Source organism: Silene latifolia, chromosome 7, assembly GCF_048544455.1.
Source record: "Silene latifolia isolate original U9 population chromosome 7, ASM4854445v1, whole genome shotgun sequence".
NCBI classification, from domain to species: domain Eukaryota; kingdom Viridiplantae; phylum Streptophyta; class Magnoliopsida; order Caryophyllales; family Caryophyllaceae; genus Silene; species Silene latifolia.
In genome coordinates this window covers 13,491,760-13,504,832 of record NC_133532.1, presented here as the reverse complement: position 1 = coordinate 13,504,832, position 13,073 = coordinate 13,491,760, and the positions used below count along the sequence as shown (strand labels likewise).

At 38.2% G+C, this 13,073-nt stretch overlaps 1 protein-coding gene and 1 pseudogene across 1 annotated transcript; both read left to right on the top strand.

Moving 5' to 3' along the window:
- Window positions 1-449: 449 nt before the first annotated feature.
- On the top strand, window positions 450-3,046 carry LOC141591787 (protein LYK5-like). The gene has a single exon (XM_074412247.1). The coding sequence runs from the start codon at window positions 720-722 to the stop codon at window positions 2,802-2,804; it is 2,085 nt and encodes a 694-aa protein (XP_074268348.1). The 5' UTR covers window positions 450-719; the 3' UTR covers window positions 2,805-3,046.
- Window positions 3,047-3,703: 657 nt separating this feature from the next.
- On the top strand, window positions 3,704-6,275 carry LOC141589744 (protein LYK5-like; annotated as a pseudogene).
- The last annotated feature ends 6,798 nt before the right edge of the window (window positions 6,276-13,073 follow it).

The following is a 13,073-nucleotide window of genomic DNA, read 5'->3' as shown; positions in this document are numbered from 1 at the left end:
GCCTTGAAACATAGTCCATATATGTTAGAACAAATATGAATGTACAATAACAATTAAGAGTATATTGAGTATTTTTTTTTTCCATAATAAATAAAAATATTATCCATATGGCAAATAAACATTAGCACAAGCAAGACAACCTATGTCACCTTTCCTCTACTTTCCTCTAAAAGAGAGGAGGAAGACCCATCTTCCTCTATACAAGAGGACACCCAATATAGTTCCCACAATAGAGAGGATGTCCTCTTAGAGGAGAGAGAGGGTTAAGAGGATGCTCAATCCTCTCTATTGTGGGTGCTCTGAATAAAAGGATCATCTTTGATGTGGGAAGAAAATAGAGAAAATGTTAAGAAAAGATGAAGATAGTGGGAAATGAGGTGTCAAAAAAAAATAGAAGGAAAGAGAAAAAATAAGAGGAAGAGGACATACTCTTCGTATGCTCTAATAATTTTCCTAAAGACAAGTGACAGCAAGTAGGTCCCTTATCAGTTGCGCATTCGAACACAGCAACTCATGTAGTTGAATAAGTCCAAGAGTAGACCAAATACCGCGTTCCAGCCTCCATTACTCTTCTCCTTCCCTTTCTTTATTCCTCCATTACGACTTTTCGGGTCAACCCGGGCCCCACCCAAGAAAAAATAAACAAAAAAGCATATTAGTATGCTCAATCACCAACCTAACTAATTAATCCAAATCTCAACATTCCACATTCCACAACAATGGAGCTCAAAACAAGCATCCTAAACACCTCAAAACACGCACCCGTGACGATACTTCTAATTATAATCACAACATTACACCTTCAAATACAATTATCCGAATCTCAACAAGCCTATCTCAACAACGACCAGCTCGCTTGCGGAAATAACGACAACGTAACCAAAGGGTTCGTTTGTAACGGTATTTCATCATCGTGTACGTCTTACATAACATTCAGATCAATCCCGCCTTACAACTCTCCTCCCACTATCGCGTATCTTCTGAACTCCACCCCCTCGGCCATTGCAAAGCTCAACAACATCTCGGACGTAGACCAAATCGACGATAATCGTCTTATTTTAATTCCTGTCGCATGTTCGTGTGTTAAACACGGAAAAAACCGACAGGGGTATTATCAGAAAAATGCAAATTACACATTGAAAGTAACAGGCGAGACGTATTTTAGCATGGCTAATAATACTTACCAAGGCTTGACTACATGTCAAGCCATGATGGCGCAGAATCCGTATGCGGCTACTAATTTGACAGCTGGGGAGACCTTCTTGGTGCCTCTTAGGTGTGCTTGCCCAACTTCTGAACAAAAGAAGAAATACGGTGCCAAGTTTTTGCTGTCATATTTAGTTGTAAGTGGGGATACTATAAGTAGTATTGCTGCAATGTTCGGTATGACTGATCAAAGTATTGTAGATGCTAATGAACTTCAGCCTAATGAAGTTATCTACCCTTATAATCCATTACTGGTCCCTCTCAAGTCCGAACCTATTAATATTAAGCTCGGTTCATCCCCGCCTGCGCCAGCTCCTCAATCTGACAGTCCTGTTGGTTCTGGCAGTCGTGGTGGTGGCGGTGGTGGGTCTTCAAAGACGGGGGTTTATATTGGAGTTGGAGTCGGGGTTGGGGTTTTAGTGATTTCTGTGGCTTTCTTATTAGTCTGGTGTTCGAAAAAGAAGGCGGTTTCTGTGGTCAAGGGTGAGGAAAAGGGTGATCTAAAGAGGCCTGAATCTGAATCTGCGCAATACATATCCTTACCAGGATCTTATAGCAATAGTCAGACGACAAAATCGTCGTCTGCAGACTTGGGTGGGTTCAAAAGCGCAATTGGGTCGTTGACTGCTTACAAGTTCAGGGAAATCGAGAAGGCAACTGGGAATTTCAGTGATGGGAATCGGATTAAAGGGTCTGTGTATCGAGGAGAGTTTAATGGTGATGAAGCAGCAGTTAAGATCCTTAAAGGGAATGTACCGAATGATGAGATTAATATTTTAAAGCGAATCAATCATTATAACATAATCCGGTTATCTGGGTATTGCATTCATGAAGGAAACACTTACTTGGTTTATGAGTATGCTGAGAACGGGTCGATTCATGATTGGCTTTTCCGTCAAAAGAATTATAACTCTGAAGATGATTCTCAGACTCCGCCTGTTCTTAGTTGGAAACAAAGGGTGCAGATTGCCTGCAATGTCGCGGATGCTCTCAATTACCTGCACAGCTACATTAATCCACCTTATATTCACAAGAATTTGAAGAGCAGCAATATACTTTTAGATGCCACCAACAGAGCAAAGATCACGAATTTTGGATTAGCAAGAACAATACAAAGTGAAGATGAAAGTGGAGTAATACATTTAACCAAACATGTGGTTGGAACTCATGGTTACTTAGCACCCGAATACATAGAAAACGGGGCCGTCACCCCTAAACTTGATGTGTTTGCATTTGGGGTAGTAATTTTAGAACTTCTCTCAGGAAAACCAGCTGTAAAAGTAAAACCATCAGGAACAAACCATGGAGGTGCAGATGATCTATTGTTTGTTGTAATCAGGAGGGTGTTCGAGGGCAGCAACGTGAGGGAAAAGCTGACGGAATTCATGGATTCTAATCTACACAAGGAATACCCATTGGACTTGGCACATTCAATGGCTCAATTGGCTCATAAGTGTGTAGACCGTGACATGAATTCCCGACCATCAATGGCTGAAGTCTCCCTGACACTTTCAAAGATTTACTCTTCATCATTAGATTGGGATCCATCTGACGACCTCACAAACACCTCTTCCCGAAGCCATAGCATTAGTATATAAGTAATTCTATTGTCTACCTTAATACCATCAAACTAGCAGAGAATTGCATTTCATTGTCAAACTTGTATCAGTCTATACCTGAATATTTCAGGTAGATCGCGATATTAGAAAACGCGACAGCAAAACTATGCAGTATGCACACATTGTAATCTCTGTAAACAACATTTGAATATGATCAATGTTACCCTACAAATGCAGATTCCACAACACAAAAAGAGTATTATTCAGTCCATGTGAAGTATGTATAAGTCTGATAACAACATATGGAAAGCAGGGTCTAAGTCCTCAAAGACGTTAATACTACGGCAACATTATGACTGTCTATTGTCAAAATAAGATAATATAAATAGAATGAAAGGGGTAAAATTTGATCTTTCTATATATTACAATATATCTAAACATAAATTTCTTGCACGTGATTGTCATACAACAGAATAATCGCACTTATGCACATAGTTTCCATATTGGGGTGTCTCAGTCATTTGTTGTCCTTTCTAGTTTCTATTTTAAGAATGAACTTGAAGAGTAATTTGATCATTCTCATTCAATTTGTTTCACTTGTCATTTAGTTATTGATCCTCTTCTCTTTCCTTGGTTTTGTGCCAAAACGAAAGGACAACAATTGACCGGGACGGTGGGAGTATTAAATATAAGACGTTTTTACACCGCCATACAACCTATAACTAATGGTGATCAAATGCGTGCTTAAGTTGGACATACACGAACATATAGGCAGTGGCGGATTTGCAGGGGGAAAGTGAGGGCACGTGACGAAAAAAAAAAAAACTGAAAATCTATGTTTACATAATTAGAGCGCGCCCTTGTTTAGCATGATGATGCTCTCGTGTTCGAATGATGCTACAAGGGTTCGAACCTGGGGCGTTAGACTAGTATATTGAATGATTGTCCAACACATCAATTGCATATTCATATTGTTTGTTAAGCATATAGAGTATATTTTTATATCTATACAACTAGTTTTAAACCCGTGCAAAATTGCACGGGTATGTATTTGGGCAAGTACAAATGTTCTAATAGTAATCACAACATTATGCCTTCAAATACGGTTATCCGAATCTCAACAAGCCTATCTCAACAACGACCATCTAGATTGTGGCAATACCGACAATGCCACCAAAGGGTTCGTTTGCAACGGTATTTCATCATCGTGCACATCCTACATAACATTCAGATCAAACCCACCTTACAACTCTCCCCCTACTATAGCGTATCTTCTGAACTCGACCTCCTCGGCCATTGCCCGGTTCAACAACATCTCGGATGTGAATCAAATCGAGGCTGGTCGCCTCATTGTGTGTGATTCCTGTCACCTTCTCGTGTACTAAGCACGGGCGAAGTGGAGAAGGCTACTATCAGCATAATGCAAACTACACCTTGCAGAAAACAGGTGAGACATATTATTCTATGGCTACTGATACTTACCCAGGCTTGACCACATGTCAAGCCATGATGGCTCAGAATCCCTACGCAGCTAATAATTTGGCAGTGGGGGAGACCTTCTTGGTGCCTCTTAGGTGTGCTTGCCCAACTTCTGAACAAAAGACGAAATATGGTGCTAAGTTTTTGCTGTCATATTCAGTTGTAAGTGGGGATACTATAAGTAGTATTGCTGCAATGTTCGGTGCTACTGATCAAAGTATTCTAGATGCTAATGAACTTCAACCTAATCAAATTATTCAACCACTTAATCCAATATTGGTGCCTCTCAAATCCGAACCTAATAATCTTAAGCTTGCTTCATCCCCGCCTGCGCCAGCTCCTCAATCAAACAGTACTGTAGGTTTTGGTAGTGGTGGTGGTGGTGGGTCTTCAAAGACGGGGGTTTATATTGGAGTTGGAGTCGCGGCTGGGCTTTTAGTGCTTTCTGTGGTTTCCTTTTTAGCCTGGTTTTTCCTAATTCGCCCTTCGGAAAAAAAGAGAGTTTCTACCATCAATAGTGAGGAAAAGGGTAATCTAAAGGGGCCTGAATCTGTCCTATACAAATCCTTACCAGGATCCTACGGCAATAGTCAAACGACAAAATTGCCTTCTGCAGACTTAGATGGGTTCAAAAACACAATTGGGTCATTGACTGCTTACAAGTTCAGGGAAATTGAGAAGGCAACTGGGAATTTCAGCGATGGGCATCGGATCAAAGGCTCTGTGTATCGAGGGGAGTTTAATGGTGATGAAGCAGCAGTTAAGATCCTTAAAGGTAATGTACCGAATGATGAGATTAATATTTTAAAGCGAATCAATCATTATAACATAATCCGGCTATCTGGGTATTGCATTCATGAGGGAAACACTTACTTGGTGTATGAGTATGCTGAGAAGGGGTCGATTGATGATTGGCTTTTCCGTCAAAAGACATATCACTCTGAAGATGATTCCCAGACTCCGCCTGTTCTTGGTTGGAAACAAAGGGTCCAGATCGCCTGCAATGTAGCGGATGCTCTCAATTACCTGCACAGCTACATTAATCCACCTTATATTCACAAGAATTTGAAGAGCAGCAATATACTTTTAGATGCCACCAACAGAGCAAAGATCACGAATTTTGGATTAGCGAGAACAATACAAAGCGAAGATGAAAGTGGAGTAATACATTTAACCAAACATGTGGTTGGAACTCATGGTTACTTAGCACCCGAATACATAGAAAACGGGGCCGTCACCCCCAAACTTGATGTGTTTGCATTTGGGGTGGTAATTTTAGAACTTCTCTCAGGAAAACCAGCTGTAAAAGTAAAACCATCAGGAACAAACCATGGAGGTGCAGATGATCTATTGTTTGTTGTAATCAGGAGGGTGTTCGAGGGCAGCAACGTGAGGGAAAAGCTGACGGAATTCATGGATTCTAATCTACACAAGGAATACCCATTGGACTTGGCACATTCAATGGCTCAATTGGCTCATAAGTGTGTAGACCGTGACATGAATTCCCGACCATCAATGGCTGAAGTCTCCATGACACTTTCAAAGATTTACTCTTCATCATTAGATTGGGATCCATCTGACGAACTCGCAAACACCTCTTCCCGAGACCATAGCATTAGTATATAAGTAATTCTATTGTCTATCTTAATACCATCAAACTAGCAGAAAATTGCATTTCATAGTCAAACTTCTATCAGTCTATACCTGAATGTTTCATGTACATCATAATACTATGTAGTATGCACACATTGTAATCTCTGTAAACTACATTTGAATATGATCAATGTTACCCTACAAATGCAGATTCCACAATACAATCATACTATAAAACAATACAACTCGATCAGATGCACACAGCCTTACTCTTGTAGCAAGGCAAAGAGTTTGTTTCCGAACAAAACAGTATGAAAATCGAGTCAAGAACTGCATCAAATGATTGCTACAATGAAAACATTCATTACAAATTTCTCAAATATTTATTCAACAACCACCACCACCAAAAGCCGATATCATCAAACTAAATATCCTCGAAACAACAAAATTATAGTCATCATAAACTAACAAAATCACTCAAACAACAGAAAATAGCTACATGATTCATCAATTACTTTGTACAGAAGATGAGTGATCATCAGAAAATAAAACAGACGAATCAACATGCTGAGCTTCATTGTTTTCACTCTCTTTCCTCGCTTTCTCCTCCACATACTTCTTCAATTGTTCATCCCATTTTGCCTGCATTAATTCAAAAACTAATCAATACCCAATTGAAAATCAACAAAACCTATTTCAAAATCAAATTACCCACAAAAAAAAATCGATCAAAATTGAACCTTGTAGCTAGTTTCAAGGCGGTGCATGACATAAAACCCTAACATTCCGCCTGCAATTGTACCGACGATTATACGGGTGTATCCCCATCTTTGTGATCGAACTGTTTTTAATTCCATGTTACTGTTGAGCAATTACAGAAATATAATTAGGGTTTGTGATTGTCGATCGCCGGGATATTTTCCGACGAGATAAAACGAAGGGGTTTGGGGGGTCTTGTTGAAGGTCTCTGAGACTAATTTTTGTGGGTTGTAAATGTCAAACCCAAGCTTAGGCGGTTACCCACTTGGCCACTTATTTCAACTATTCCAATTTTATTTTATTTTTTTCAAAATTACTTTTCCAACTAAGGATTTTACTCTTTCACTTCAACTTACCTTTTTGAGAAAATTGTTGATTACAACCTTTTAAAAATTATTTTTTGAAAATTACAGCCTTATATAATTTTTTTTGTAAATTACATCCAAAATATTACTTTTCTTCTAAAATTGCACCAACTTGAGGATTCCGGTGAATTTTGATGATGTTTTATCGATATACCCTTTATTATTTGAGAGCCTACTTACCCAAATTTCTTACCTCTCCTTAACACAAACCAATTAATCACCCCAAACAACATCAAAACATCATCAAAATTCACCGGAATCCTCAAGTTGGTGCAATTTTAGAAGAAAAGTAATATTTTGGATGTAATTTACAAAAAAATTATATAAGGCTGTAATTTTCAAAAAGTGATTTTTAAAGGGCTGTAATCAACAATTTTCTCTACCTTTTTTTTTTTTTTTTTACAAAAGAGGGACTAGGCTCTCAAAGAAAATTAGTTATTTGCTATTTTACGGGGAATAGCAACCCCAAATATGTCATCGCGAAGGATGGGACGCAACTCATTTAACAGTATATCTAAATGTGTAGGAACTAGTATTGGTGCCCGGCTTCGCCCGGGCTACCTCTACTTACCATTAATTTTTTTTTTTCATTAAATAAAATTACTTAAAGTTGCATAACCCATAAATTTATCATTAATATATTTTTTATAACATATCCTAAAATTACGATGAAATAAATTTTGAGACAAATTCACTACTCCCGCTATTAACATTTTACTCTTATTAATGAAACAATAGTAATAACATTTCACTACTTGCCCGTAATCATTGTTACTTTCACTACTCCCGCCGTAATTATTGTTACTGTCACTACTGCCGCATTAATATTGATAATTTCACTACTCCCGCCGTAATTATTGTTACTTTCACTATTGTCGCATTAATATTGATTATTTCACTACTCCCATTGTTGTTTCTACCACTCTCACTAATCTCGTTGATAATATTGTTACTTTTACTATTCAAATGAGTGATTACTATCATATAACTATATCCAATGTTACTACAGTTATTTTCTTTACGACGAAATTACTTTTACTACTTAGGCATGCAATTTTAAGGGGATTATATATATTTATATAAATATATTACATATATGCATTAAATCAAATCAAAAGAATTATATATGCAATATTATATATTATGGAATCTAACTTGAATTATTTATAACCTACTTATTATATTTTTGTATGTTAAATAATTAACATCTGTATACATCTAATAAACTATAAAGTTTAATTCATAGATTTTAAATTTAATACTCCCTCCAATTCGTTATATTGTTCCCATTTGCTTTTGGCACGATACTTAAGAAATACTATTAAAAATGAATAAAGGACATTGGTGGGGTTGATGTTAGGAGAGAGAGATGAATTAATAGGAGTTAAATAATGAGTTGTGGGGCCAAAACATTAAGAAAAGTAATAAAATAGGAGTAAAAAAGTTATGTGGGGTTTGATTATAGGAGAGAGAAATGAATAAAATAGAGAAAAAAGTTACCAAAAAAGGAAAGGGGAACATTACTTGAATAATCCGTTTTGGGAAATAGGGAACATTATAGCGAATTGGAGGGAGTATATAATTTTATGATGATAATAATTAATATCATAAGTGTGCATGTTTATACTAATTAATTATTTTATTTTAAGAAAATTGACCATCTTAATTAATTGTTTTATTTTAAGGAAATTGACCATGTTTAGGAAAATTACCAAGCTTCTATATAATTTAATTTTAGGAAAAATTACAAATAACCACCCCGTATTTGCGTATTTTTACAAATAACCACCATGTATTTGCACTTTTACAAATAACCCCCAAACTTTCATCTAAACTCCCCAATTACCACCGTATATTTGCCCCGACTCTTATTTTTCTTATTTCCCGACTCGTTAAGTAACATTTTACATAAAATGCCCATAATACCCTTCCCTCCATTTCTCCCAAACATACCATTGTCTTTCTAAAAATCATCAGCATACTCTCAAACTTATGAACCATAAATTTCCAAATTGTTAATCCCTAATTAATTCATAGAATCCATCAATCAATCAATCAGGCGACAAAGACGATAATTTGCGGATTATCAACGGAAAACTCCTTGGAATTGGACATATGAAGTATAAACAAAGGGTAGAGTAAACTTTTATGTAGACACTTGGTAAGAACAACAGTAGTCTCCTGCACTTTGTTAATAGATACAAAGTGTTTACCTTTTCATGAATTAAACACAAAATCGCGAAATTATCAACGAAAAATCCTTGGATTTGGGCATATTAGCCGAATCAGCATCAACAATAGATGATGTTTCGAGTGCATTTGCGAATACATCTGTTTTTACAACGGAAGAGCTAAGTTTAGAATCAAATGGAGAGGGAGAAATTGATGATGAGCAGCTTAGATTATTAGGTTTTATCGTTGAATTGTTGGTTAAATCAATTGGATTTTAGCTAATGATTGATGGATCTTTGTGAATTAATTAGGGATTATCAATTTGGGGATTTAGGGTTTATAAGTTTGGGAGTATGCTGATGATTTTTACAAAATACATTGGTATGTTTGGGAGTAATAGAGGGAAGGGTATTATGGGCATTTTACGTAAAATGTTATTTAACGAGTCGGGAAATAAGAAAAACAAGTGTCGGGGCAAATATACGGTGGTGATTGGGGAGTTTAGATGAAAGTTTGGGGGTTATTTGTAAAAATGCAAATACATGGTGGTTATTTGTAAAAATGCGCAAATACGGGGTGGTTATTTGTAATTTTTCCTTAATTTTAACCCAAACTATATAATATTTGCATTAAGATTCCTTAATCGGGTCCATCACACGGTGCTATTGATTTAAAACTATATAGTATAATTAATTTGTATAACTTTCTTTAATTACATTGAAGTCCCTTGGTTTCTGGATTTAATATATAGTATTGATAGTACTAGCATCTACTCCCCGATTTGCTAACAAATCCGTCACTCTATTTGCCTCTCTATAAGTATGCTCCCGCTTGACCGTCCGGTGCTCCTCCCTAATCAAATCTTGACATCTTTTGACGATAAATTTCAGACTATTGTTCATCAACTGATCCTCTTTAACCATGTTGACACACGGAGAAGTATCCATATGAATAATCAGCCTCCGTATCCTAAGCGATTTTGCTCATTCCAACCCAGTAGGGAGAGCTAGTAGCTCAGCTTTCATTGACGAACATATCCCACAAGACAAATAGAAAGCATTAACGAAATTACCCGTTTCATCTCTGAAAATTCCGCCACCACCTGCTAAACCTGGATTTCCTTTAGAAGCTCCGTCTATATTTAGTAAAATCCAACCATGAGGTGGAGGAAGCCATCTAATAAATATCTCCACATTCGAAGGTCAAATAAAGTTGCGGAATAAAAATATCAAATCGATCAAAAGCTTTCTTACTTGTTTCAAACTGGCGGTATAAAAACGCCCTTGGCTTAGTCGGATTCTCGAACTTTATTATTAACTTTACATCGATCAAAAGCTTTCTTACTTGAACTTTATTATTAACTTTACATCTAATACCCTTTCAATATTTACAACAAAAAAAAAAAAAAAAAAATTGCACCACCCTCCCGCCGCGGTTCCCTACGCACTATTAATTCAAACATTTGTCAGAAGTCAACTTTATAATGCTATTTATGTTGGTCATTGAAATTTTTATGAACGAACATAAATGTTAAAACAATAACTCTCTTATAGGACCGTCCTATACTATAGGACGAGCCCAATAGGATAAATTAGCCCAGCAAGATAAACTATGACTCTGTTTGGTAAAACTAACTGAAAAGGCAGCTGAAAATGGAAAATTAAAGCTAACTGAAGCCTGGAAAGCTAACTGATAAGGTAACTGAAAATTAGAAACTAATAAGATAGATGATTATATATAAAAAAATGTTTGACAAACTAAGAGGGTGTTTGGTAAACATCGGATTGCCAAAAATTTACCATATTTGGGACTTTTAGCATATTTGACCAATAAATATGCTATTTGGGGGTGTTTGGTAAACAACGCATTGGGATAATAGATTGTGGCTGAATCTACTATTTTTCAATATGCTGCTTCCCTCAACATATTTTATGAGTAGATTGGAAAAAAAAAATTCCCCCTTTTACCCTTAGAAAAATATAACTTTACATTTATTCCAGAGTTTATTCATAGTTCTTGTTTGTCATTTAACAAAGGATTGAGATAATCTACTAATTACCAAACACCTTTAATGAAATATGCTAATCGAATTTGCTAGTCAAATCTGCCAACAAAATCTGCTAATTATAATCTGTCCCGGGTGTAATTACAGAGCAGATTTGTTACCACGTAAGCTTGTAGAATGATGACTTTGCTTGACTCTTCCTTTCGGCCTCTCCTGAAACAATGAACAAACTGAGGGCTCGGCTTGACACCGAGCGAACTCACTCCAACGCTCAAGTCAGTAAACTTAAAGGGATTAAGTTGTGTGTTACTTGGCACAAGGAATATTGTAGAGAGATAAGGGAGTTTATACCAGATTAGCGTGTTTAACTGATTATTTTCGGATCCTTTCCTCAATGAGGGTTGAGGAGTATTTATAGACTTTCACCTTTTGTCACGTAGTGGCCAAGTGGCCAAGTGACAGAGCAGGTGGAAAGACTGTTCTACCCTCGGCCGAGGGACCCATGGCAGGCCGGCGGGCCTGGCTGACTCCATGCCGAGGGGTCTTGGATGTGAGTACGTGGATGTGTATCCCGGCTGGCTAGTTGCCTAGCCGAGACCCAAGTGACAGCCGATGACGCGCTTGTTAGGCTGTCCAAGGTGTTGACTTGATTTGTGGATATCTTTGACCTTGCTCAATATGTTGACTCGGTCGTGGTGCGAATATGCCCCATCAATTTGCCCCAGCGTAGTCTATGCCGTGGTATGGACCTTCGATGAGTGTTGAGCGTATTCTCGCGTAAGTAAAAATTTCTTCCCGGCTTCTTCTTCCTCGGCTTGGTTCTCCGCTCGGGCCGTATCAGTATCCCCCTCCACATGGATGTGTAAAGGGCATCAAATGTGGAAAAGAAAATGGCGCCGGCCGAGACCGAGGTTGTGAGTGCCGTGTGCTTTTGATTGCCCCAGTAGGTCTTTGCTAAGCTCGGTTGAACGGCGGGCCGTTTGGCAAGTAGATACCAAGGATCGTGTTGAAGAAGATACGTCGATTGGCATTCTGTCAAGGAGCGTGTTGAAGAAGTTTTGTAACTGTTTGTCGATTGACATTCCATGGCTGCATGCTTGACACGTGGCTCGGCGTTGATTGGTTGACGCTTCCTGGGCTTTGCTCTGATTGGTCGGATTGAGTGGGCTTTGCTCTATAAATAGGGCAGTTAGCCCCTCATTTTGGCCTTCCAAATTTTATTTTCTCAAAAAAATTCCTCTCGTTTAGTTTTTCTTTCGTAGAGTTCCTTTCTCTTTCTAATTTCTCGAAGCGTTACACGGTGTAACATTTCCTTCCAAGGTAATCAAACAAATTCTTCAATCTTTTTTCTTGTTAAATATTCGTTGTCATGTCTTATGCTGATGCCGGACCTAGTAATCCTGCGCCGGGGGGTTCCCCGTCGCGCCCTGATGAAGAGGAGGCACTGGCCGCCATCCCGATAAGGTCCGGGGGCCCTAGGTCTCCTTCTCCTGAGGTTGATCCCAAATTTCTGGAGGGTTTCGAGGATGATGATGATGGTGATGATGACGGTGATGATGTTGATGATGATGGTGATGATGAGGAAAGGACTCATTCCGATGAGGAGAGGCCGCATCTCTTGGATCACGGCGACGCCTGTAAGATCGGTCCTGATCGTGCTTGGACGAACAAGTTCGCCAGTTGTTCTGGTTCTAAACTTTTCGAACATCATTTCTCCTTCGGCAGGGAGTATAGGATTGTTACTCCTAAAGAGGGTCAGGCCGTCTGTTGCCCTCCCCCGGGTTGTATCGGCGTATATATCAGACACCTGGAGTATGGGCTCCGGTTTCCTCTGAATGACTACGTCGTTGCCATTATTAAAGCGATGAACGTTGCCGTGACCCAAGTGCATCCGTTGGCCATCAGGACGATTATTGGTTTTGTATGGTTGTGTCT

Excerpts from the sequence above, each read along its gene's own strand:
- LOC141591787 (XM_074412247.1), top strand. The coding sequence starts at position 720 with ATGGAGCTCAAAACAAGCATCCTAAACACCTCAAAACACGCACCCGTG.